At 33.9% G+C, this 27,144-nt stretch overlaps 3 protein-coding genes across 7 annotated transcripts; 1 reads left to right on the forward strand and 2 right to left on the reverse strand.

Annotated features, from left to right (window-relative positions):
* Positions 1-1,320: 1,320 nt before the first annotated feature.
* On the forward strand, positions 1,321-9,020 carry LOC111717843 (TOG array regulator of axonemal microtubules protein 1). The gene is made up of 7 exons (XM_023493303.1): positions 1,321-1,391; positions 3,497-3,631; positions 4,205-4,273; positions 5,643-5,770; positions 6,591-6,737; positions 7,618-7,716; positions 8,832-9,020. Exons 1-7 carry the CDS (start codon positions 1,362-1,364, stop codon positions 8,953-8,955), a joined length of 732 nt encoding a protein of 243 aa, XP_023349071.1. The 5' UTR covers positions 1,321-1,361; the 3' UTR covers positions 8,956-9,020.
* A 370-nt stretch (positions 9,021-9,390) lies between these two features.
* Positions 9,391-23,189, reverse strand: LOC111717803 (glycerol-3-phosphate dehydrogenase, mitochondrial). 5 transcript variants are annotated; one of them, XM_023493253.1, is made up of 21 exons: positions 23,100-23,189; positions 22,439-22,535; positions 21,929-22,061; positions 21,320-21,437; positions 20,468-20,615; positions 20,053-20,206; positions 19,460-19,560; positions 18,809-18,921; positions 18,125-18,311; positions 17,815-17,983; positions 17,571-17,680; positions 17,374-17,469; positions 16,960-17,112; positions 16,642-16,725; positions 14,694-14,800; positions 14,259-14,322; positions 13,629-13,721; positions 12,330-12,428; positions 11,786-11,857; positions 11,567-11,605; positions 9,391-10,244 (listed from the first exon to the last, which is right to left on the reverse strand). In XM_023493253.1, the coding sequence occupies exons 2-21, from the start codon at positions 22,532-22,534 to the stop codon at positions 10,197-10,199; spliced, it is 2,184 nt and encodes a 727-aa protein (XP_023349021.1). In that variant the 5' UTR covers position 22,535; positions 23,100-23,189; the 3' UTR covers positions 9,391-10,196. The 5 variants fall into 5 exon arrangements, with proteins under 5 accessions (XP_023349021.1, XP_023349027.1, XP_023349033.1 ...); XM_023493259.1 differs by lacking the exon at positions 12,330-12,428 and adding an exon at positions 12,454-12,552; XM_023493265.1 differs by lacking the exon at positions 11,567-11,605.
* Positions 23,141-25,194, reverse strand: LOC111717835 (nucleolar and spindle-associated protein 1-B; the record flags this gene model as incomplete). Its single annotated transcript, XM_023493293.1, is given in 2 exon segments — positions 23,141-23,742; positions 23,986-25,194. Coding segments are annotated over 2 exon segments (1,302 nt in total). The 3' UTR covers positions 23,141-23,619.
* Positions 25,195-27,144: the final 1,950 nt, after the last annotated feature.

A 27,144-nucleotide genomic window follows, 5' to 3' on the forward strand; every position in this document is an offset into this window, starting at 1 on the left:
AACGGCTGGACCAAATGGGCTAACATGGTTGAGGAAATACATGGGTACCCGGTGGGTAATAAAAGCATAAAAAAATTCTAATTTATTTTTTCAAAATTCTAATCTTTTTTAATTCTAACAGGCATTTCAGCCAGTAGATGTATAAATATCTAATATTTTTGTTAAATGATGATGAAATCAATTTTTAAAGGCATTTTGGTCATGTAATCCTTTTTCCAAGAGCGTATACAGAAATAAATCTGGGGGGGGGGGCAAAAAAAGTTTTTGTCCATCCCTCCTAGAAGCTCTTAAAGGGGGGGGGCAAAATTTGAACTGTATATTCAAAACATTTGGCTTCTTTGATATCAAGCATAAGTATAAGATACTTTAAAGGTACACCATAAAGTCCAATTACCATAGAGAATAGAATAAATATTAGAGGGGAATTTACTAGAAAAAAATGTAAAACGGCCATTTTGTTGTACTGTTTCCATACTGCAGGTGCACTTCACATATTTATGCTATATAACCTTTTGGGCCCTGGAATATCATTTTATAAAAAATCTAAAATTATTGTTAAAAGAAAACCAAATTATGAAATAGGCTGGTTTCATAATTGACCAATGATCATTTCACATAGACTCTATGCCTTCCACTTTACAAACGATGATTTTCCGTTATAACTATAAATCAAATTGTGTTTTTTCACCTAATTCATTATAAAGTTTATTTAACAGCTTTAAAAAATTCGAAATTGAAATGAATAGTCTAGGGAACCTACTGTATTATTGTACTCTACTGCATATTATTTGTGAATATTTACATGATTTGTACACTTTGAACTCCCTTTCAGGCTGAAAGGGACTGAAAAAATTCATACCGAGAGATTCTTTAAATTCCCCTCTAATATATATTCTATTCTCTATGCCAATTACCTTGCAAGTACTACTTTATCTCTCCTTCAAACAAAACTAGCAGAATAAACATGTTTCTAAAAATCGACATTTTATTATATTGTTATGCTACTATTTAAACTAGAGATAGTAATTTTTTGAAAATGAAAAACTCAATTTAAACTTAAATTTATGAGATGAAAAAAAGGATCGACAAAGGTACTGAAAATAATTATGACTTGTAAAAGTTTCTGTTGTGCAAAAAGATTAGGAGTACAATTGTAATCTAGATTATAAAGCTCTTCGTTCATTTATATATGTGATAGCTCTAATTTCAAGGGGGGGGGGGCTACGCCCCGCCCCTTTACAGGTCTAGAGGGGACTCTGCCCTTCTTGCTCCCCCCCCCCCAACAATGAACCAAAATAAAAAAATTTTACATTCAGGTGATTACGTTTAATGATAAAAAATGTACTCTTGGATCAATTGGTATGGCTCAGATAACGAAACTAGAAAATCAGGTAATATAAATAAATAAGATAGAAAACCAAATTTCATTTTGTTCTCTCCTTTATTTAGGATTTTTTCTTACTTTTGTGTCAGACTCAGAAACAAGTGTTGAAAACTTAGGCGTATAACTAGGGTTTCCAGTGCAAGTGGATTTTACTTGCGCACAATTGCGAGCCCTGTAAACTCCTAACAATTGCGCGCAACGGAATTGCGATTGGAAACCCTATTTATAACATATTCCTAAAGCAATATTTACTTACTAATACTTATATATGTAATGTTTATGATTCTATATATATTATTTAATTATGTATATAAAATTTAATAATACAGGGTCTAGGTTTAATAATACAGGGTCTAGTTTTGATAATACAGGGTTTAGGCTTAATAATACAGGGTCTAGTTTTGATAATACAGGGTTTAGGTTTAATAATATAAGGTTTAGGTTTAATAATACAGGGTCTAGTTTTGATAATACAGGGTTTAGTTTTGATAATGCATGGTCTAGTTTTGATAAGACAGGGTCTAGTTTTGATGAGAGAGGATTTAGTTTTGATAAGACAGGGTTTAGTTTTGATAAGACAGGGTTCAGGTTTGATAATACAGGGTTTAGGTTTGATAATACAGGGTTAAGGTTTGATAATACAGGGTCTAGTTTTGATAATACAGGGTTTAGGTTTGATAATACAGGGTTAAGGTTTGATAATACAGGGTCTAGTTTTGATAATACAGGGTTTAGGTTTGATAATACAGGGTTAAGGTTTGATAATACAGGGTCTAGTTTTGATAATACAGGGTATAGGTTTGATAATGCAGGGTCTAGTTTTGATAAGACAGGGTTTAGTTTTGATAAGACAGGATTTAGTTTTGATAAGACAGGGTTTAGTTTTGATAATACAGTGTCTAGGTTTGATAATACAGGGTCTAGTTTTGATAATACGGGGTTTAGTTTTGATAATACAGGGTTTATGTTTGATAATACAGGTTTAAGGTTTGATAATACAAGGTTTAGGTTTGATAATAAAGGGTCTACGTTTGATAATACAGAGTCTAGGTTTGATAATACAGGGTTTAGGTTTAATAATACAGGGTTTAGGTTTGATAATACAGGGTCTGCGTTTGGTAATACAGGGTTTAGGTTTAATAATACAAGGTAAAGGTTTGATAATACAGGGTTTAATTTTGATAATGAAGGTTCTACGTTTTATAATACAGGGTCTATAGATTTGATAATACAGGATTTAGGTTTAATAATACAGGGTCTAGTTTTGATAATACAGGGTTTAGGTTTGATAATACAGGGTCTGCGTTTGGTAATACAGGGTTTAGTTTTGGTAAAGCTAGTTCTAGTTTTGGTCTAGTTTTCGTAAAACATGGTCTCGGTTCACTTTTTAACCCTGTGAAAAAAATTGTTAGAAAGCTGTGGAAACTATAAATAAATACGGGCAAACATATTCATTTAATATTTATTTATGTATTACTTTTAGGCTTTTATGTCTAGCTTATGTTTTATTCAGTCAGATTGAAATAGTAATTAAATATATAGTTTTTATTATTAAATCTTTTAAAATGATTAAAATTAACAAAGTTTTTATATTCTAATTGCTTGAGCTTCAAATATATGAAAGAATATTAATTTTATGTCAAAGGAGTTGAGTTTTTGTCACAAAATCATAATGAGATACATTTTTACATTATTAAATTGCGTAAATGTGTTTTTTTAATCGTAAAAAAGTTTTATCTAACAATTTAGGAATGTATTTTTTGCAGTACAGGGTTTGCCACAAAGAATGAGATTGTAAAGCCGACCTTAAACTCTAAAAAATTGAGGAGCCGGAAAATTAGTTCATTTTTTTTCCTTGAATATAGTCTTTTAATGGCTTATAAAATGATTTAGCGAAAGACGAAACCAGTATACAGTTGCAGAGAATTTTGGATTTATGGAAACAGATAAAATAAACTCCGTACAGTTGCCTCTAAAGTCTTATCCTTTATGGGTAACATAATTATGGAAACGAGTCAATTTATATTATCTAATTGTGTATACGCATGTTTAGTTCGAGCTGCGGCGTCAAGTGTGCATTTTTGTTATCTAATTGCGTACACGCATATTTAGTTCAAGCTGCGTCAGTTTCCGTCTGGGATCCCGGAGGGGTTGACCCGCTGCTTGAAGCTGTTGAAGAGCGGGGAGTGGGAGCAAGAGGTTGAAGGGTTGGAACTACTCAACTCATTAGCTCAGCAGGCTCCTCAGGTACTGTACAGTGTACAGTGTACAGTGTACACCATCTCGCCTCAAATTCAAATTTTGTAATCCCTTTATCTTATCTATAACATAACTGCCATATGTTCTAGCAAAGTTTCAAAGTTAGAAATATAAAATGGTGGGGGGGGGGTGGTTCAGTTGATTTTGAGGAGAGTAATTTATAGATCCAAATGCTTGATATGACGGTTATAGAGTATAGACGTCATGAGAAAAATACGTTGAGTTTATTTATAAGCAAAGGAATTGAAAAAAAAATTACTAAATATAAATAGCTACTTAATGGCAAATTAAACAAACCCATTGTTAATTTCAAGTTGAGGGAATCATTAAAAGTATATTATCCAACTTAACACTTTTACATATAATATCAGTGAAAATTCTTACTGTTGTATAAAGATACAAGTCAAGTACGAGTAAATATGAGTTCAATGATCATTATTTCTGTGGCTTCATGTTAAGTACTGAAGTTGGTAAAAAAAGATTAAATTCTAAAATTGATTATTTTAAATAATTGTCTAGGCCCTGAAATTCTAAAATTAATTATTTTAAATATTTCTCTAGGCCCTAATAAATGAAGAAAAGCAGGTTCGAAATCAGCTTCTTCTTCAGATAAAAAATCTTAGATCACAGGTAGACTTTGAAATATCCTTCATGTACTATAATGTACTTGTATGTACTGGTATACAAACTTTATACTCCAGATAGAGTTGAATGTGCACTCTATACTCCAGGTAGACTTTGAAATATCCTTCATGTACTATAATGTACTTGTAACTTTATACTCCAGATAGGGTTGAATGTGTACTCTACACTTCAGGTAGACTTTGAAATATCCTTCATGTACTGTAATGTACTTGTATGTACTGGTATACAAACTTTATACTCCAGATAGGGATGAACGTGTACTCCATACTCCAGGTAGGGTTGGAGGTATAATACTCTATACTGCAGGTAGGGTTGGACGTATTATACCCTATACTCCAGGTAGAGTTGGAGGTATCCTCTTTGCTCCAGGTAAAGTTGGTGGTTTAATCTATACTCCAGGTAGAGTTGGAGGTATCTTATATACTCCAAGTAGGGTTGGAGGTATTCTCTATACTCCAGGTAGAGTTGGTGGTTTACTCAATACTCCAGGTAGAGTTGGAGGTATCCTATATACTCCAAGTAGAGTTGGAGGTATCCTATATACTCCAGGTAGAGTTGGAGGTATCCTATATACTCCAAGTAGGGTTGGAGGTATTCTCTATACTCCAGGTAGGGTTGGAGGTATACTCTATACTCCAGGTAGAGTTGGAGGTATACTCTATACTCCAGGTAGGGTTGGAGGTATACTCTATACTCCAGGTAGAGTTGGAGGTATACTCTATACTCCAGGTAGAGTTGGAGGTATCCTATATACTCCAAGTAGGGTTGGAGGTATACTCTATACTCCAGGTAGGGTTGGAGGTATACTCTATAACTCCAGATAGGGTTGGAGGTGTCCTCTATACTCCAGGTAGGGTTGGAGGTTTACTCTATACTCCAGGTAGAGATGGAGGTACACTCTGAACTCCAGGTAGAGTTGGAGGTATCCTCTATACTCCAGGTAGGGTTGGAGGTTTACTCTATACTCCAGGTAGACTTGGAGATATACTCTATACTTCATGTAGGGTTGGAGGTATAATACTCTATACTCCAGGTAGGGTTGGACGTATTATACTCTATACCCCAGGTAGGGTTGGAGGTTTACTCTATACTCCAGGTAGGCTTGGAGGTATACTCTATACTCCATGTAGGGTTAGATAAAATCTTTAATACATATAATCCAGGTGTTTATAGGGTTGTATATATCCTCTAAACTCTAGCTAGATAGTGTTACGTATCGTCGTATTCTCTATGTTTCAAAATATTCCTGGTAGAGGTGATGAAACACTCTGTAATCAACGAAGGGTTGGAAATATCCTCTATCCTCGTCAATGAGGGCTATTAAACTAATTCCTAAACAATCATATCTCTATAGGTTACCAGATCAGCCTGCCAGTGTGCTGCAACCCTGTTTCTCCACCTGGGTCGGGATATGGAGCCAGACCTGGAGAAGGTTGTTCGAGAACTCCTGGTCAAATCATCAGATACTAACAAATTTATTAGGTAGGAGTACAATACCAACAAGTTTATTAGGTAAGAGTACAATACTAACAAGTTTATTAGGTAAGAGTACAATACTAACAAGTTTCTTGTTCAGATCTCCAGGCAAAGCTGGGTTTAAATAACTTTAACGCACATATATCTTATCCCCCTTCCTCCATAACAGGAGTTAACTACACCTTTTTAACCGTTGAAGAACCCTTAAAGAAAACTTCAATTCATTCAATTGCTATTTATTTATCAAAGTGCACTTCAGCACAGCTAGCAGTAAAAAACTTTATGTAGTTTTTATAGCCTATAATCAAGCACCCTAATGAATTCCCTTAAATGTATTACCATTTTCTAATTAGTAATTTAAGTTCGCAGGCCGAGTTTAAAGAATTTGAACCGCGTCGCTGAACCGCCAATAACCGGCTAAAATCTCGAAACACTTACTAAAGTTTCCAGCTGAACCAACCACGCTTGAACCGCGTCTAGACCCGGTTCAAATTCTTTAAATTCGGCCTTAAGATTACGTGCTTGACTTTTTTAATGAACTCCCTGAATCTATTTTGACTCAATTGATCCCAGAAAATCTCCCTTTACTCCCTAAATATCCCTTGACTTCAGTTAATCCATCGAATCTCCAATTACCCCTGATTCTTCCTTGACTTTATTAAACTACGTGGATTCTCTGAATCCTTTTACCCAGGAAATCTCTTTAGACTTCTATAAACCCTGAATATTCCTTAATTCTCTTTTACTCATTTTACTCAATAATTTTCTTTTGACCCCTAAACTACATGAACCTAGAACCTCCCTTGTTGAACTATTATATGTTTAGATCGGATGCTATGATTGCCCTGGAGGTGATGGCTGAGAACGTGAGCGTGAACAAGGCAGTCCTCACCATGTTCAATCTGGGCAGGGACAACAAAAGCCCCGTCATTAGAACAAATATGACAAAGATAATAGACATTGTCATAACCAGGTAGTAAAAACATTCTATCTATTCCAGTTCTTGTTAAGATTAGTAGATTTTAATGACGACCCTAAACCCTCCTTAAATATAAAGATCTAAAGGTTTTTGATCTTCTAGCTTGAATAAGGTATTCTAATGGATTGACAAAGAAAGTTAAGCTAGTTTTCACATTTAATCGTCTCTTAAAGCTCATCCTTTAAACTGGTTAACCCAAATCATTTTCGTCAAAAAATTCCAATGCAGCTTTTTAAATCCAATATTCGACAAAGTTAGCGTTTCATAACAAAGACATGACTATCGATTTAGAGCGCTCAGGAGAAATGCTTCATCAAATTAAAATTTGAAAATAGAATTTACAGTGTCCGGATTTAATAAATAAATTGCGAGAAATCGTTAAACTGCGAAGAGACGGTTCATCAAATTATATTTTGTAGCTGGTTTAACTTAAAGTTTTAAAATTTTGAACAATCCTGAGATGTAGCTTCAGACGATCCAGTTTTCTTCAGTTCGGAGTTTAAGCTGTCAACCTTCGTAATGATTTAAAACTTAATCTTATTAGGTTGAAAGTTAGTGATCTGAAATAATTTTTTTTTTATCTTTATGGACTTTTAAAAGACACACTCTCACAACACAAATACTGTGAACTTCAAGATTTCAAAACTGTATTCTGTAAACTTTGCAATATTTTTATCCTATGAGAAAGTATAAGGGAAAAACGAACCGAACGACGATAGTTTTTTTCTCTCAGGAACAAAACTTGGCATGGCAAATGATTAGAACAAACAACTGAACAATTTGTACAGCTTCTCAAAATGTTGAGAGCTGAACGATTATCAGGGAGCAGTGAGGAGCTCCAGGAGCTCCAAGAATATATGTTGTAAATGTTTAGGTTGGGAGCTGAACGATTAATGGGGAGCAGTGAGGAGCTCCAAGAAGCTATATTTAAGGAAGGAAGTAAACTGCTAACAGATGGTAGTCTTGATGTTAGGTATTACAATGATTGAATAATATTTGATTGTTATTTTTACCTACAAAACAAAAGTATAGGGAGCTACAGGATGTCCCACGAAACTGGACAGATGGTAAAAAGTTTTGAATGTCTTCTTCCATATGCTGTATTAGAAAAAAGACTTTTTGTAGTTTATTTTGTTGAAAAAATTTCTTACTCAAATATATTTTTCGTTGAAATTAATTCTTCTTTATGATGACTCACTTACAATATCTTTTATTGTTCTCTTCGGTATTAAACAACTTGACAAATTATGGAAGAGGAAATTTTAAACCATTCACCAACTGTCATGTTTCCTGGGACACCCTGTATTTTGTTCACAACTTAAACGTTTTGTCATATTCATAAAGTCCAGGAATCAGAATAAAACTCTTGTGATAAGTTTTTCTCTTTCATGGGACTCCATGAATCAGAATAATATCCTTGTGATAAGGTTTTCTCTTTCAGGGGACTCCATGAATCAGAATAATATCCTTGTGATAAGGTTTTCTCTTTCATGGGACTCCATGAATCAGAATAATATCCGTGTGATAAGTTTTTCTCTTTCATGGGACTCTATGAATCAGAATATTATCCGTGTGATAAGGTTTTCTCTTTCATGGGACTCCATGAATCAGAATAATATCCGTGTGATAAGGTTTTCTCTTTCATGGGACTCCATGAATCAGAATATAAGGTTTTCTCTTTCATGGACTCCATGAATCAGAATATAAGGTTTTCTCTTTCATGGGACTCCATGAATCAGAATAATATCCTTGTGATAAGTTTTTCTCTTTCTAGGGTCAAAGCGTAATCAATGCAAAAATGCCAATGCCCAATTATGACGGTACTCCTTAAACCCTTTTCTGATCAAGTATGAACCATGATTTTGTTTATTTTCATTTGTAGTTAATCTGTTAAAGCGACATGCGCATTTCTAGCTTAGATACATATGAAAGAAATTCACAGAAATCAACACTTTTCGAATCAGATAAACAACATGATGAAGGTTTCAGGGGTACCATTGTAAATATTGTAAATCGGGCACTATTTTGTTTTCATGGAGGTTCACTGAAAATTACAATTTTAGTCCCTTTAAACCTGGAATATTTTAGACAACACGCTAAGCATATGTGGAGTGAGATCTCTGAGCATCAGAATACTGGGAAACTACTCGAGAAGTATTTAGAACCTGGAGAACTAAGAGCTGTTAACAAGGTTCTTGATGGATTGCATTAAAACCTTGAAATATTTTATGTTCCAATATCTATCAGAATTCAATATATATTCTTTCTTTGTCCTAACAAGGATTAAGTTTTTCTCTCTATAATCTGTTAGAAAAGACAACCATTAAAGAATGATACTTAATCGCGTTCTTTAACTACATTAAACATAACTCACACAACGATATCTGAACCATTTCAGTCTCCTTTTAGACCTATTATCAGTAAAAATAAACTAGATGCACACTTGCTTGCTCCGAAGGATACTTTCCTTATATAGATCGAAATTTGATTTAGTATAAATTTTTCAATATCTAATGGGTGATGTGAGATACCACAAGACAAAATTGGGCGCCATCGAATCAGCCGTTTATTTTATTCAAAGACAACAAACGGACCCTAAGTTTTATAAATATCTTATGTTTATTGACTCGCACACTGAATGATGAAGTGAAATATGGAAAATTTATTTTGATCAATAAAGAGTATTCATGTGACATGTAACATGCTAATTTGCTAAAAGATTGGTCATATTGTAAAAATTTATATAAAAGAAATCTATCTTTTTTCATGTTAATTAGCCGGATACAATATCCAGGGAAGTTATGAATTCTAATCTTTGTTGTGGCACAAAAGACATTTCAGATAAAGATTAATCTTAAAAATATATCAAAATTGACATTTGACACATTGCACTGGTTGGATTATAAAGTTCACAAAAAGAGTTTAAAAACACGAGAAGCTGATTCAAGATATATAAGAGCAGAAAATAATGATGATTGACAAATAGCAGACACAAAATTATTTCCTAACAAATTAAAACTAAAAAAGAAATTCAAAGAGAACAGAAAGAAATAATGAAATAAAGAAAAAAAATATTTACTACTAGTTCCAATTAACCTTCAATCAATTTATATAAATAACATCTGAACATATGAATAAAATTTCAATAAAATACTATGAATTTAACTCTGAGCAAATAAAATAGAAAACAGATCTATAAAAATACAATTAATAAATCAGATCTTTTAAAAATAAAACATTTTCACAATTTTATCAAACATGCATCACTTGGGGTTATCAACAATTATCAATGATTTGTGGTCCAAATATGTAAAGAAACAAATAAAACATAATAATTTCTTAGTTTCAACTTTGTTCATTCAGTTGATTCGGTCGAGTTAGGTTAAGATAAAATGATATTTAAATCAGACCAAACATCTAAGATCTAGTTCTTGTTTTGAGGACGGATTGTATCTAAACTCCTCCTCCACTCCTCTCCATCTTCTCTCCGTAGGTTCCAGGCTAAACATAATAATGTCAAATAAAACAAGATTTGACATCATATCTCGGGGCTCTACTAGGGGAAACTAATTTATCATTGTTTTCTTACACTTCTATACTTCAGTATTGCATACGGGTTTAATAAATGCATTATTTTTTTTCCTTGGCTCACCGGCCAATTCAAGGGGTTCGGAATAAAAAATCAATTGGTTACCCCGTATTAAAGTTTAAAGAAGATAAACTCGATGAATATTCTTGAACATCTATGTCATTAAGAGAACATAAATCGAAGTATAATAATCCTAGAGATAAAAGTTAAGTTACAAATCAAATAAGAGAAATATTTTAATTTTCATTATTCATTGTTAAAGTTTGATATAATTTGGTGGAAAATAAGTTTGAGATAAATTTAAGAATATTCCCCCTGTTTATATTTTCAAGGATATTGTCCTGATTGCTGATTTTATTGAAACAAGCCAACAAAACAATCTGCAGGGTGTTAATTGATTTATATAATTGTATTTATAGATTATTATTAGTGATAAATGACACATTAAAGAATTGAAAATAAGTTAGTGAATAAATGAATTGCTACGAGATAAATGAGTCGTAACAAGTATTTAGCTAGGTTTGGTGTGAAATGTGGAATTCAAGCACACGGACAAGCACAAAATATAAAAGGATTAAATCATGATTCTCAGAGGGTCGGGAGTACAAGGGGAAAGTGTGATGGCTAAAAAACACGTAATTATAGTTTTTATTTAAGATGGGTAGATCAGTTGCAAATGAATAAAAGAGAAAATGCAACCAATAACATTATTATTTAAAGGAAGGAAGTTTACTAAGAAGTAACCCGAACAAAAAAGGTATTAAACCCATATTTTTATGCACGAATCTGACAGGTAATCAGTTTAAATAGAAGGAAAGATATTCAACCCCCCCCCCCCCTGCCTGGGAAGCAGAACAGCTTATTTGATGTTAAATATGTTAAATGTTTAGAAATGAAGATAACAGATTTTTAAAGAACATAATACTTCATAAGTGGTACAAAATGTAAATTAAACATATTTTTTACTATTTTGTTTAAACAAGTGTGCAGGTAATGTGAAAATATAAACTCTGATAAAAATAGACATGGAAAAAATAGAGTGTTAAATTGTGACATAATACTTTAAACTCGTAAATACTGTGCGATAAAATTAAAAACAGATGAATCAATTGAATAAATTTCCGGAGGACCTAAAAACCAACTGTAATTAACCATTAAAACTAGAGGGTTTAAGTGCCTACTTTGATTGAAAAAAATACATATTTGATACACACTGCACTAAACTTTTTCTTACTTCGGGATACACTGTTCGTTTCCTCTTTTCATTTTTATACTAAACAATTGGTTAAAAATAACAAGTCATTAACTTATTAGTAATAAATAAATGTTTCTTTAATTAAAAAAAAGATTTGATATTTTTTCTGAAGAATTTTAGTTAATTAAATAAGTAATCTATTACAATTTTTGTGACGTGACTTCTAAAACTTGAGTTCTAAATAAATGATTATCTTACCTTATATTCTCCTTCAGCTATCTTGGCAAACCTTGAGTGTGAGATAGTTCCAGACTTGATTGCAGACATCATCTTAATATATTACAAAGTTAAAATTCGGAAAACTAAAAAAATATTAAAAAAAATAAGTCCACTGAAAAATGTGGGGAATTGCCAACAGCATCAACTTTCAGAAAGAAGTTTTAAGTCCTTAATGAATATTGTGTTTTCAGCCTTGACATTTTCTTTTGCTAAAAAATACGAACCATTATACAAATACAAAGAAAACATGCAATGAAATGGTGTTTGCAAAAAACACACACAACAGATACAACAAGGATTAGTGGAAGATGATTTATCTAAAATATAATTTAACAGGTTCAAGTGACAATACAGAAGTTAAGGTACTGCAAACTGCAAACATTTTGCTGGTCTTCTACGAAATGAATCAGAAATACTTTCATACAACAATAAATTGAACCACAGTATCATGCAAGGTATCTAGGAGGATGCAAAGGATAAACTATCAGAGATTCCAACGGTAGTCTAGGGTTGACGCGCTGACCTGCAGATATTCCTCGACCTCAACCTGACCATTATGGTTTGTATCCAGTTCGTTGAGTAGTTCATGTATCTCCTGTCCACTCACCTCCACCATCATATTCTAAATGTATGGTTAGATTAAACACCTGAAGGAATTCTGGTAGCTCGAAGCTACCGTAGTGTTCCTGGTTGACTTCATGAGCTGCCCACTCTAGTTCTCCACTAGGTAACTTCCAACCATCAATCTAATCATAATATTTTACCAGAGCTAAAAACTTAAGATACCCTTAACCCCGATCGCTTGATCTGCGTATCCAATGGACACAATTTTGATTTTCTTCTTAGTCCTCTCTGTTGAATATTCCTGTACTGGATTACGGCGGATGAGTAGAAAAAAATCAAAAACTGGTTTTTCAAAATTAATTAAATGAGAGAACTCTCATTAAATGGCGCGCAAAATTCAAAATTTTCCGGCTTCAGATACTCAACTCTGATTGGTTTAATTTTTAACTCATTTAGAAGCCGAATTTAAATAATTTAAGCCATGGCTTAAATTTGAGAAGCGGCTCAAATATGATTGGTTCCACTTAAAATTGTATTTAATTTTTCAATATTTAACCAGGCGCTCAATTGAAACCGGTTTTTGGCGGATTTGAGACGTGGCTCAAATTCATTAAATTCGTACTCAGGATACACACACAAGATTGGACTAGCCTCGAGATTAAGAAAAAGAGAGAATCAAGCATTGATCACAATATCCACAATTCTAAAGTTTTCAGCTCTGCCTCCATACCTCCGTTTATCTAAACTTTGCCAGTGATTAAAAAAAACATCAAGAAAATAAGATTAAGGTCTGAGCTGCTGTTAGGCCTTATTTACGGCTCGGGCGTTCGGATTTCAGTTGCATCTTATTTTCCACAGAGTTCAGTTCATAAAACCGATTAAATGTTGTAGTGGGCGGATTTTCTTGGTTGGTATTGGCGTATTCCAGGTTTCGATGAGAATAAGACCCAACAGTGATTCTTATTCTCAACACAAACCAACCAAAGTCGGTTTTGTTTTCATAGGGCCTAACTCCTTAAAAGTCGAGCCTAAGATCTCGCAGCTGTCAATCACGTGACACAATATGTCGTCAGAGTTGGGTCTTAAAGCTGGGTTTCAAACCGAAGTTTTTAAATCGCAGGCTCTGTACTAATACCAATATAAAATGTATTTTCTATCCCTGATAATTTCCCTGAGCATATTTAACCCCTATTCAATATTTCCCTTTAAAGTTGTATGTTTTCCCCAGTATTTAAGTATTTAAGTTTATAAAAATGACCTTGAATGATCTTCTGATATCGTTGATAGAAACATATCCCTTCTTTCCCTCGTCCAATGCGTTAAAACGTTTAACATACTCAGCAATCTCCGCCTATGCAATAATAAAACCTTGAAAACATAATAAGGCTAAAAACCAGCAAACAATTATACTAGGCAGTGCCTAGAATCCATTTAATTTAGATATGGATTCGGATTCGGATCCTGGATCCGCACTGGAAAAAATGGATCCGGATCCAAGTTCTTTCTTAAAGATTTACTGAATTTTTTTAACAAAGCAGAATTTTCAAATTTTTTATTTTTCGCTTATTATACTTGATGAATCATTCAAAAATCAGGAAATTTTTATTTAGTTGCTGTTTTTGGTTGACTTTTTGCCAATGGGATCTGCATATTTTTGCCAATGGGATCTGCATATTTTTGCGGATCCGGATCCGGGAAGCCAAAAACTTGCGGATCCGGATCCTAAGCACTGATTCTAGAGGGAAACCAATGTGAACTTCTCAAGATAATCCACAATGGACAATAATGACAACAACATTCTAGTAATCAAGTAAGTTTTGTGAACTCTAATCAGTCCTGCTTCACACATAAAATATTATAATTTTGATAATAAAGGTTTATCATTTTCCTTGGTTAGATTAATCGGTATTTCGTCCCGGCTTGCCTTGTTCAGATCTTTACCCATCTCAGTTCTAAACAGGAACAGGATTAATCTTAATCAAGAGGTGTTTAATGCTTACTATTGAATAGTGGTTACATAAACATTAAACATATACATCAAATAAAAAGAAACGAAAACAAGACATTTATATATATGTTCCCTCTGGCCGACCAAACGGCTGGACCGAATGGGCTGATTTTTTTTAATAACACTCATGGATAGTGTGGTGGTGACATTGGCTAAAAAAATCAAAATTGTTTTTTTTCTTAAATTTTTTTAATTCCACGGGCAACGCCAGGCTCTTCAGCTAGTCTTTAATAAATCTTGAATATATTTATTTAGTAAAATAATAGCGGTGTAACCTGAAGACCAAAATGAAGGATTAAATCTGAGATAGCTTACTTGAGAAAATTGACCGCCATCTCGGTCTGTCTAACCTTCTCCTTGTCATCCCAACCCAGCTCCTCTGCCATTATACTCACAATATGAGGGAGTGCTTCCTCTGCTGCCTAAACAGTAAACATTTACTTAAATCAAATCAGACTTCAAGGGATGTCCTGCTAACCACCCTCCAAACTTGTGGTGAATCTACTAATAAAATAAAGGGAGGTTAGTTTGTAGATGTTTACATTACGTGTTTCCGAGTCAAATTTTCAACTTTGGATAGACCTTGATTATATATTTATATCATAAGACACTATTACTGACATCCGCCCTATTTTCATGGTTTAATTGATTGATTGATTGATTTAACAAATAATTATTTCTCTTAAAACCTTGAGTTCTTTATTTTTGAAAATATTTCTAATTTTCTAGAATATGTTATAGTGTTAAGCCATTATTTCATTTTAATCTATTCATGACTAGTCTCAAAACTCGTCTATTTTTCTTCAGTTTAATATTGAATGTGTTTAGCTTATTCTGGTTATATTACAGTTGCCTTTCTGGCCGGGTGTATTACTTATCTTACGTTGGCGGCTTGGGTTTCTCAAGATGGGGAAACCTTCAGATCAATACTCGTATGTCCTCGTATATGATCTGTAATTACCCCCCCCCCTCCCCCCACTTTGGAAATTCAACTTTTATGACTTATGTTATTTTGGTCTTGTTTTTTTAATCCATTAATCAGAACAACTTTTAAAAATTTTTTTGTTGCTTTTGTTTTTTTTAATGAGCGCGCGAATCCGTATCTAAAGGATGTCAAAAAACCAAACACTTTACACTTTTACTCCCACAGGCTTAAGTATTATCCGATCATAATAAAATTAATATCACAAAGTCTCCAGGATGTAAGGTCTATGTGGTAAAAAATATTGGATTTGGTCAACGCTGATCTGAATAAATGCTCTTTATCTCTAGGGGATGAAACTGATCAGCCTACCTACAAAAAAAAAATAAAATAACAACGCTGAAGGAGGTCCATAACTTGCTTTAAGTGACAAAAATCTATTTACAGGTGTACAATGTACGCTTATAACTTTTAACAGCTTTGTAGTTTACAGATTACAAGTTGAGGGTGGATCTGATATATGACCCAACACCAATTTGGAGGACACTGTAAACCACCATTTCTAGGCAAATACAGATCCAGTTCCTTCACTTCTCCTTCAACAAGCAGAACACCTGCCGGGGACCAATACGTCAAGCTTATGGGACAATATTTTTTTGCAAGAAGGAATATATATTATACTATCCTAAAGCTTTTCCTTGTGTATATAAACTCCAATATGGTCCATGAGGGCTCAGCTTGCGAGCATAACGAAACTAATATAAAGCCAACACAACCAGCCTCTTATGCTGTCAGCAATTGTTTCAATCAAAGTTTGGGTTACATTGGACAATATCCAAAAAGTTAAATAATGTCCGGCCTATAATTGAAAATATTTGGGTCATGGAAAAAAAAGGTTGCAAGGAAAAATGTGAAAATCTCTATCTGAAGCAGTGTGGCGAGAATTGGTTATCCCAGGCGTTAGGCTGTTCAGTGATCAAATCCTTCCCCAAGAGATAAAGAGCATTTATTCAGAGCCGTGTAGACAAAATTCAATAATTTTTTAATCATGGAATACTAACGTCCAAGAGACACTGTGATAATTTCATAATGATCGGTTAATAATTAAGCTAGTAAGAGAAAAAAGTTTGAAGTGTTTTTTTTGACACCCTTTACTTAACAGATTCACAAATTTGTTTTGTTTTTGTTCTTGTATATTTTATCATCTTATTTAAAACAAGTTTGTATAACATGTTCTCATTTTTGTTCTTCTGAAAAGAAATTACAAATAAAAAGTTGAATAGTTAATGGCCTTGAATTGACTAATCCAGAATCCTGTTATAAATTAAAATAATATCTGACCTGAACATTAAGAAAGGAGAGTCTAAGTCTACGAGCAAGAATATCTATAGCAGTACAAGCATACTCCTTTACTGCATAGCGAACCTAGAGAACAGAAATAACGATAATAATAAAAACACGAAGCTCCAACAATTTACAGGCATAATTTTGCCTATTGCCTAGGCCTATTCATTCCAAAAAAATAGAAATCAAGTTGAGAAAAAATCTTTAACTGTGCCTCAGCCCTTGACTTTAATAACTTATTCTGAATTAGGACAAAGAAAATATCCCTAAATTTCTAAAAATATTAATAAAGTAAATGTTCAAGGATATTTCTACCTCTGCATCAATGTAAGGGAACTCCATATGTATTCTCTTTCCAACTATAGGCCACCGTTTCCCTGTTAAAGATGCCATCTTTCCAACAGAGAATGCTCTGTCTCCGTAGGTTGCTGCTAGATGCTGCGCTACTTGAGTATCCACTCCCAGATCCTGACAATTATTGATTTACATATGGGAAGGGGGGGGGGGGCTGGGGTGAGAGTTATATATCAGAATATTGCTTTCTAGTGAAGTTTTATTTCAGGCAAAAATAAAATAAAAAAGGCAATTTTAATTCTACATATAGCTATTTAAGCAAAATTAAACAAAAGCATCATAACATTTTAAAAACTTGAAAAATATTAGATTTTTTGCTTCAATAATCATCCTATAAGAATTATAGTTTTAATGTTAGTTTTACAGCATGATTACCTGGACAAGACGGATAAACATGGTTGGAGTCCAGTTGTGTGCTCCTTCCAGTAACATTCCATCCGTTACACTTGGTCCTACATCCAACCCAGTAATCTTAAGAAATTAATAGTTAAATTCGACGTAATCTTAGTTCTAGGAATTGTTCTTATTTGTTGATACTTTGTTCTTCAGTTAATACAAAATCAAATATAAACCTTGCAGGCCTCGTCCACCGTCTCCGAAGCCATTGCTCTGTAAGTTGTCCATTTTCCTCCGGCAATCGTTATCATATTACTCTCAGATACATGAACAACATGGTTCCGAACTAACCAAAATATATTTATTAGATTTGAATTTTTTCAAAATTAAGTTTTAAAATATAATCTATGTTCTTCATGTTATTTCTCCAGAAGATATATTTTATTGTATTAAATGAGACCCTCAGTATAGAATACAAACCTAAACTCTGAGTATCCTCTGCATTAGGATCCTTGACTAGAGGACGGATCCCAGCCCAGGCTGAGAGAACATCCCCCCGCCTAACATCTATATCTGGAGTTAGATAATTCTTCACTTCCTTCAATATAAACTGTATATCCGCCTCACTTGGTCCAGGAGAATGAGTTACCTAAATATAAATCAATTAATAAAAAAACAATTTTTGAATCCATCAATCCATCTATCCATCCATCAATCCGCAATCATTCAATCATTCATTCAATCAATCAATCAATCAATCAGTAAGGTCAACCAAACCAACCATATTTACCTTACAGGGAGTATCTGTAGTACCAGCTATGGTATGGTTCTGCCAAGGAAGAAAGAAGATTACCCTACCATCACTAGTAGCTGGATCTAATAAACCCATGTTAGATGGAGAATAGTAGTCTGGGAGAACAATATGAACCCCGGCACTAGCGCACACTATCTCACGAGCCTTACCATCATCCATCTTCCTGAAATATAATAAAAGCGTATTTTCAAGTGACCCTCCAATTCCATTAAAAAATGACAATGCCCGATTCACAACGGTACCATTGAAACCTTTAACTTATCATTTATGTGGAAGATATTGTTGTCTTTCTAGGTTTAAATATATAATTAATTCTGATAATTCCTGTATGTTTTCCGGCAGAAAAAAATGCGCAAGTCACTTTTGTGAAAAACTACCAATTAAAAATAATTCGTTTTCAAAATTAGGAAAATTGATATCTCAAGGATACCGTTGTGAATATCTTTTTTAAAATTCGGTGATGGTGATGGAGCAAACCTCTTTGGAGTAAAAAAAGTAGATGTTATTTTTTGAATGGAATGTCACTTGAAATAACGATTAAAGTCCCATTAACTTATTATCGCTAAAAAAGGAAATTGGTTTAATATTTATTTTTGAAAATCAATAATATTGTGGAACCTTAAAATGTTCAAGTTTACATAGTATAGTATTGAGACTAACCTGATTGAGTCCGTGAAGGGTCCCGTAGCATTTATCACACATTTTGCTTTAATTTCAAACTCTTCTCCGTTAATTTCATTTCTACATTTAGCTCCTTGAACCTTACCGTCAACCTTTATATAATTAATAATTATCAATCATTTCCCTTGATAACAGATAGTTAAAATAACTTAAAAACGGAAATTGAACAGTTCATTAAAATGCTAAACTATTAAAAAGGTGTCAAGATTTTTAAATGTCTTTTTTATGTCATGAAAACTATTATTCCTTCCGGCCCCTCTGGGGAGGGGGGTGTCAGGTATTTGGAGTTAGAATTGTGAGATGAGACTGGAGTACACAATGAAAAACACGAACACCAGTTTACTACCAGAATATATTAGAGAAACTACGAGATCAGGGATTATACAGAGAGAAACTTGTTCTAGTTCAATAAAACATGCTACGATGAGGCGTCACCAGATCATTAAACTGAGTGCAAAATATTAACTCGAAAATTAACGATACGATATTCCGAAAAATTCATTCTTGTTTGACAGGGATATCTAATTTTGCTTCAACAGATTATCAGAAGCTGTAATTTATGTGTTTAACATTTGAGATTGAATAAATATTACTTAACGTTAACCCCATGAAGAGTGAATGCAATCCTACCTTAATCAAATCTACAACCTTGACATGGTTGGCTATACTAGCTCCATGCCTAGCTGCTGTAATAGCTATACTTATATTCATCCGAGCATCATTATGGCAACCTGCAGAATAAACAGAACATTAATATTCAACTAGGCTTTTAGGACGCTCGCATCTTCCATTTCAATTGTGAACATTTTAAAACAAAACAAACAAAGATTGCGATTTTATAAACAAAAATTCATGGATTTCAAAATTTTCAAAAATAGAATTTGGATGGAGGCAATTTTTGAAAATTCGATCATCAATAAACCTTCCCTTGGGTCACGCGAGGTCCCACAAAAAATGTGTTGACGTTTATTGGATACAAACGGACAAACAGCCAGACAAGCTAAGTATATGTATAGACGAAGGGACCAATTAATGAGTGTATACAAACAAATAGACATGGCTTAATTGTAAATATTTAAAGTAATTTTCAGGTCACCAGAAAAAAATTTTAAATCATATTTATTGAGGGGAGTATATTTTCTTAAAAATCACCCCCCTAAACCTTGGAAAATCTTTTATTTCTGAAATGGTAATTCTTCAACAATATTCAATTAGATATTTACCATCATAGTAGACGATAGCTCCACACAGCTCGTTCTTCTTCAGCATAGGGAATAGTTCAAGGGCGCGCTCCTTGTTCAAGAAATACGAGGATTTCAAGCATTCACTCCCAGATACAAGATCATATGCCTTTATTCCAGCCCAGAAATATGGAACCTAACATAATATACTGTAATTTTCTGCATAATAGAATCATATAAACCCGACCCAGCCCGACCCAACCCATAGTGAAAGTTTACAAATACACTTAATATCTTGGTTGAGACTAAAAACTTCATATATTAAACTGAACTAGTCAAATGTGAAGTAAACTTTAAAAATCATTTAAATAATGCATCTAAAAATGTTATATCCTTCATATTCGTTCCCTGCCAAACACACTAGATTTTGCTTGACATCATATCTTCTTGATCCTACCTGCCACCAACGGTAAACGGGAAGCATGATGGGTAGAGGGAAGGAGAGGTGAGGAGCTATCTCTAGTAGGTTAGCTCTCTCATGCAGAGCTTCCTTTACCATCTTATACTGCTCATAGTCCAGCTTCATTATAGCCTTCTGTAGGTATCTAGGTATAATTATAAAATTAGCTTGGTAACATGTAGTACCTGGATAATACATTGTGAATCATGTATCTGGATATATATCTACGAGATATATGATAAGTTTAGTACTCCTACCGGACTCCTCCATGTATAAGTTTAGTACTCCTACCGGACTCCTCCATATACAAGTTTAGTACTCCTACCGGACTCCTCCATGTACAAGTTTAGTACTCCTACCGGACTACTCCATATACAAGTTTAGTACTCCTACCGGACTCCTCCATGTACAAGTTTAGTACTCCTACCGGACTTCTCCATGTATAAGTTTAGTACTCCTACCGGACTCCTCCATATACAAGTTTAGTACTCCTACATGCAGTGCTTAGGATCCATTTAACTTTCCTGGATCCGCACTGGTAAGTAATTTCTTAATGATTTACTGATTTTTTTTAACAAAGCAGAATAATCAAAAATTGTCTTTTTTTCGCTTATTTCTTGATGAGCCATTCAGAAATCAGGAATTTTTATAATCTCTCTTTATTTCAATAGTTCAGATTTGGGTTTAGAAAGTAAAAAAGTTTTTTTTGGCAGTTTTTTGTTAATATTTTGCCCCTTGGATCCTACCTGACTCCTCCATGTATAAGTTTAGTACTCCTACCTGACTCCATCCATGTATAAGTTTAGTACTCCTACCTAACTCCTCCATATATAAGTTTAGTACTTCTACCTGACTCCTCCATGTATAAGTTTAGTACTCCTGCTACTGGTACCGCTACTAAAATCATCTAGTTCTACCATGGCAGTCTTCAATCCTCTTGTTACAGCATCCAGAGCACATCCCGAACCTATTGAGAAAACTCTTAAAAATATCGTTAATATTTTCTTTATTGAAATTTCTTAATAGTTTCATTGGCAATGTTCTATCCATATTTCACTCCTCCTCTGGAAGCATAATTCTTTCTTACTATACCAGGGATCTATATTTTCTAGAAAAGTCATTTCGAAGGATATAAGTGAAGTTCAGGGGTAAAAGCGTAAAAAAAATAAAGAGAACAATACACAGTACATTAGTTAAACCACTTTTTCCTATTCCGCCCAAACTCCGACAATCATGAACCCTACTGGCCGCGGGAAAAGATAGGGGGGTGGGGGGTTGACAAAATGTTTCCCATTTAGTATGAACATGTAAGAATTAGTAACGTATTTATCTTACGAGATACTAAATAATCACATAAAAATTATATCAATTATATACTCTACATTCTTCCCCGAAATCTGCGATTGTTCAACAACGGAAGTAAAACAGTGTTAACACTAAATAATTCCAAATCTTGACCTGTAGCTCCCCCTCCTATCACTAGGACATCAAATTCTTTAGTTTTCAGGTTTTGAATCTGTTCTGCTCTAGATAGCAGAGGACCACTAGGACGCTCTCTACTCAACTCTGCTGCTCCAACCTCGAGCTTCTTCTAAACATTATCGCGTATTTGTAAATTAGTAAACATTTTAAGACACTATGAACAGGATAAAATATGAGCTCACACAACTCATCCTCAACAACAAAGTAAACGTAGGACCACAAAGTTTTAATCAGAAGATAGTTCTGCGACGTGAGTTGAGAGGATGGGGTGTTTTAGATTTATCTAATTCCGGTTGCAATTTCAAGAATGCATTACTAAAAAGTGTAAACCGATGGTTTACGGGGAAAAAATTGGACATCAAGTGGGGAACGACTTTGCACCTTTTTTAATGCATTATACCAAAAAAAATATATATATTTTCGCCTGCCTACTATTATAAAAACAAGAGATATTACATATATTTAAAACTCAAAAGTTAAGTTTACCTGTTTTAACAAAGTTGAGTAAAGTATTCCACCAGCCCCCAGTACTCCTACAGCACCCAAACCATATTTTCCGATTTTTCTTGCGTTTCCAGCCATTCTGTAAACAATAATATTACAAGTTAATATTTAATTTCGAAGAAAATCGCAAGTAAAATAATATTTCAGAAATCAAGAAATATCATTGGGATAAAAAAAGAGACAAACGATTCCAAAGATCTAGAGCGCTTTTACTTTTAAATCTGATAAAATATTGAAATGATATCGTAGCTTTTCTTATCCATTGTGAATAAATCGTTGTAATTTTCTTTCTTAACACATAGACTTTTATATCTCCGCCATGTTAAGAGGATAATTTAATTAATATCGTCAGGGGCGTAAAAAGGGGGTTATTGGGGACTCTTACTTGGGGATCAGTATTCTCACTTAAAAAAATGATCTTTATTGGCAAAATATTTCGTTAAAACATTTTGGCACTTTGCGTAATGCGTAATGTATCAATAATAATAATATTTTCCACTTAAACAGAATAGCTTGTAGATGACTTCATAAGAAACTATTTATCGTAAATGCTATTTAAATTAAAATTCACTTAGTTTACGTTTACAGAGCCCTTTAGATTTTAGACATCAAGATTATATCTAAATAATGAACTAGAATCTACCTGATTTTTAGTCTAATATTTTTCCGGCAACCAAGCTTTCATCTGAAACAGAAATATACAAGAAAACTGAACACACAAAAAAAAAACATCATTTAATCAATTTGGTTCAAGTTTGACATGAGAAAATATGCTCAAGAGGCGAACCATTTATTTTATTATCAAATTCGTAAAACTGACAAAATAAGCCAAAAGCCATTAAAGTACTTTAATTTGTTAAGATGAAGATTTGATATTGTCTCTTTTCTGCAAGGTTGCTTTGCCTTTGTATCATAATTATTCTAGTAAACACAACCAGTATATTTACAAATATTTCGAAACATAATATACTCATTTTTATATCATAAAATATAAACATTTCTGAACAAAAATATGAATATTACGATATTTTCTTCTAAGAATATATAAGCGTATTGTTTAATAATAAGGTACTATACTTTGTACATTCGGAGTACATAGGTTAAAACAAAATTACAATACGATACAACATGATCTAAGTATCGTTAATTCGTCCTGTTCAATTCTACTCCATCTTCCTGTTTTGAAGAAGCAGTGCTGCTCTCTTATTCATTCTAACTCCGCGGATAATATTCCTAGTCCTCTCTGTTACCTCAGCCACAGACACATTGCGTAACTCAGTGACCTTCTAAAAATATTTACATTTTTATAAATCAAGTTTTATTATTAGAATGCAAAAAGTCAACAGTCTAACAGTGCTTTTAAATATTTTAAAGATGCGGATTTGGGAGAAAAAAATTGCGGATTTTATAAATCTTGCATTATTTAGTTGAAATTAACTATTCAACTAACTCTTGAATTTTGCTCACAAGCTGGGGTTTCATTACTTCGCATATATATTCAAGATCAAATAATATTTTGGTTTCCCAACCTTCTTATCTCCCCAAGTCGGTAGTTTGCCAAGATGAGGTTTATATCCAAGTGGTTTAGCAAGACTGGCCTTCAGATCAAATGCCTTACGGGCCGAGGACGGAGTCTCTGTGACACTCTTGTTGGTGATATTGTGAAGAGGTTTGGATACAGGGGTCTGAGGTTGTTCAGCAGGAGTTTTAATAGGTTTCCGTTCAGTTTCTTTAGACGTAACTTTAGGTTTGGTAGCAGTCTTAACACCGACCTGGGCCCGCTCCGGTTTTTTGCTGGACACAACAGCGGTAGCAGCGGAAAACTTAAACGGAGCCTTATCTCCGGGAGTACTGGAACCAAAGTTGAGGTTCATCTTGGACGTGGAGGTAACAGCGGGAACAAACTTGGAGACAGGAGTTCTACTTTTCATCTTATTCATGATCTTGCTGTGCTCCTCAGCCAGGGTTTTTGCCTTGTTCATCTGCACCATGGTCATTTCAGTTCTCTTCTTCTTTTTGTCCAGGTATGTGTCCAGAGACTCCATCTTCATGAACTCTCGTTCATGCATCTTTGCGAAATCTGGAACTTTTCGGGCAAACTTGACAAAGCGAGGGATATTGGTCGCCATTGGGATCTTCTTTCCCGAATCTTTACGAATAGATTTAAGGGTTGAGGGAGTAGAAACCTTTCTTGAAGCTCCAGGTGTACACAGAGACTTCCGTCCTGTCGGTTTTCTAGCGCTAGATACTCTGGGAGTGTTCTTCCCTACACTAGCTCCGGGTCTGATTGGAACAGAGAGTGTTATAGGTCCGGAGGACGAGTCTCTTGGTTTAGGAGAGTTCATTATCTCGACAAAACGAGAAGATGTTGTCAAGGTTTCAACGGAAAGTCTTGTCGACTTTCTTCTCTCTGGTTCCGGAGTTAGTTTGTCGAAAGTTCGGTTTAACTCGTTAGACTCCTCCGGAGTATCTTCTACTTCAAATGTAGTGTTGAGAACGTTCTTGGTTACGTCCTTGTTTTCGCATTTCGAAGGTTCAGTCTTGCTCGGGGCATTCTCCTGGTAGGAATCTTCACCCGAGTCATTGGCTGCGTTCTCCTGGAGCGCTTTAATCAGCTCAGCCTTGGGTAGGTTCGCCTTGACTCCGGCAGTTTTGGCCAGTTTCTGCAGATCCCTGTAATTCATCTTGTCGAACCCGTCTTGATCCATCCTGGATGCCTTTCTCTGAACTAGTTTTATCTGAAAAAAAATATTATGAATTTAAAAAATTAAAGGTTTAACAAAAACCCCAACATTGACCATATAGTCATTAGCCTAAAAATCTAAACATTCATGTACAATTTTTTTATGAGGGGGCCGGGCGTCTCTATATATATACTTTGCTTGTCTAGCTGTCTGTATCTAATAAATGTCAAAGCGGATGAACCTGACAGGTCCGCATTTATTTATGGCAACTCAAAATTTGCAATTGACAACGGACTAACTACGGACCGTTAAAGTAGGAAATTTAACGCGAATAAAATGCAAATTTAATTTAAATTTTTGGCCAGAATTTTTGATTATAGCCTGTCCTAGCCTCAGCGCTCGGCCCAGAGATTGTCTTAATCTAACCTAACCCGGTAATTTCCTAGTATACGATTTTTGACCCCAACCCCCACCCCCCCCTCCTTTCAATTTTGTACATGGATCTCTTATGTAAGACATGGATATAATTGACCATGTAGCCGCAGTGCCCGGCCCCCTATCCTGTCCTAGTCGCGGCGCTTGGCCCCAAGCCTGTCCTAGCCACAGCACTCGGTCCCCTAACCTGTCNGGGGGTCCAAAATTCGTATACTAGGAAATTACCCGATTGAATATTCAAATTTAAGCTAAAATCAATAATAATGGTTTAAGCTCCAAAATCTCACTTCAAAACATTTTATAAATAAATTTCAGGTTTTGGAGCGCTGATAGGATTGCCCCGTAACTTTCCACACTTCCATTTAAATATCAAATTCAAACGGAAACTATAATTGGTTTAGATAAAATTAAGGAATTTTTAACATTTTTTAATAAAGAGTCCCTACTTTTACCTTTTTCTTTTTTTGTCTGATTTTTGGAAGAAAATTAAAGAAAATGTTATTCGTACTTTTAGATTAGGACATGAACGAAGACGACAGAATTTTTAAGACGGTACCCTCTCATCGAACCTAGCTAGAGCAAACGAACCTATGGATTTTCCAACCTAACGTTTTTCTCACCTAAGGTTTTTCCGACCTAAAAATCTGTGGTTCGATTAGCGAAATGTCCTAAACTTACCTTAATATATTTAGGTAGATTATGAATATATTTTAGCTCGGTTAATTGCAACAATTTTAGGTAGCTGCAGTATGGGAATACATCTTCATGCGCGGTCGAAGGCATCAATTTTAGGCCGCGGATGAGCAATATTTTTAGGTCGAATGAGCAATATTTTCGGTGCTATCTCATTTGAACTACTGCCGTTTGAACTATTGTTCATTTGAACTATTGTTCATTTCAACTACTGCACGTGGACCACGTGAGTAGTTGAAATGAACAATAGTTCAAACGAGTAAATATATTGCTCATTTGAACTATTTTTTAGTTCATTAGAACTATTTTCATTTGAACTATTAAAATATTATTAATGAAATAAACAAAAAATAGTTCAAATGAACATAAAAATAGTTCAAATGAGCAAAAAAATAGTTCAAATGAACAAAAAAATAGTTTAAATGGGCAAAAAAATAGTTCAAATGAACAAAAAAATAGTTCAAATGAATAAAAAATAGTTCAAATGAACAAAAAATAGTTCAAATGAACATAAAAATAGTTCAAATGGACAAAAAAATAGTTCAAATGAACAAAAAAATAGTTCAAATGAACAAAAAAATAGTTCAAATGAACATAAAAATAGTTCAAATGAACAAAAAAATAGTTCAAATGGACAAAAAAAATAGTTCAAATGAACAAAAAAAATAGTTTAAATGGGCAAAAAAAATAGTTCAAATGAGCAAAAAAAATAGTTCAAATGAACAAAAAAATAGTTTAAATGGGCAAAAAAAATAGTTCAAATGAATAAAAAAAATAGTTCAAATGAACATAAAAATAGTTCAAATGAACATAAAAATAGTTCAAATGGACATAAAAATAGTTCAAATGAACAAAAAAAATAGTTCAAATGAACAT

Source organism: Eurytemora carolleeae, unplaced genomic scaffold (genome assembly GCF_000591075.1).
Source record: "Eurytemora carolleeae unplaced genomic scaffold, Eaff_2.0 scaffold181, whole genome shotgun sequence".
In the NCBI taxonomy this organism is placed as follows: Eukaryota; Metazoa; Arthropoda; class Copepoda; order Calanoida; family Temoridae; genus Eurytemora; species Eurytemora carolleeae.

Bases quoted from the DNA above. Each gene is read 5' to 3' on its own strand.
- LOC111717843 (XM_023493303.1), top strand. From the start codon at position 1,362: ATGGCTCAGATAACGAAACTAGAAAATCAG. The intron at 4,274-5,642 runs GTAGACTTTGAA...ATATCTCTATAG, and splicing joins TAAAAAATCTTAGATCACAG to GTTACCAGATCAGCCTGCCA. The intron at 7,717-8,831 runs GTATTACAATGA...GGAATATTTTAG, and splicing joins GATGGTAGTCTTGATGTTAG to ACAACACGCTAAGCATATGT.
- LOC111717803 (XM_023493253.1), bottom strand. From the start codon at position 22,534: ATGGCTGGAAACGCAAGAAAAATCGGAAAATATGGTTTGGGTGCTGTA. The intron at 17,681-17,814 runs GTTTGTATTCTA...TATTTTGGTTAG, and splicing joins AGAGGATACTCAGAGTTTAG to TTCGGAACCATGTTGTTCAT. The intron at 13,722-14,258 runs GAAAATGATAAA...ATTATTGCATAG, and splicing joins TACCGATTAATCTAACCAAG to GCGGAGATTGCTGAGTATGT.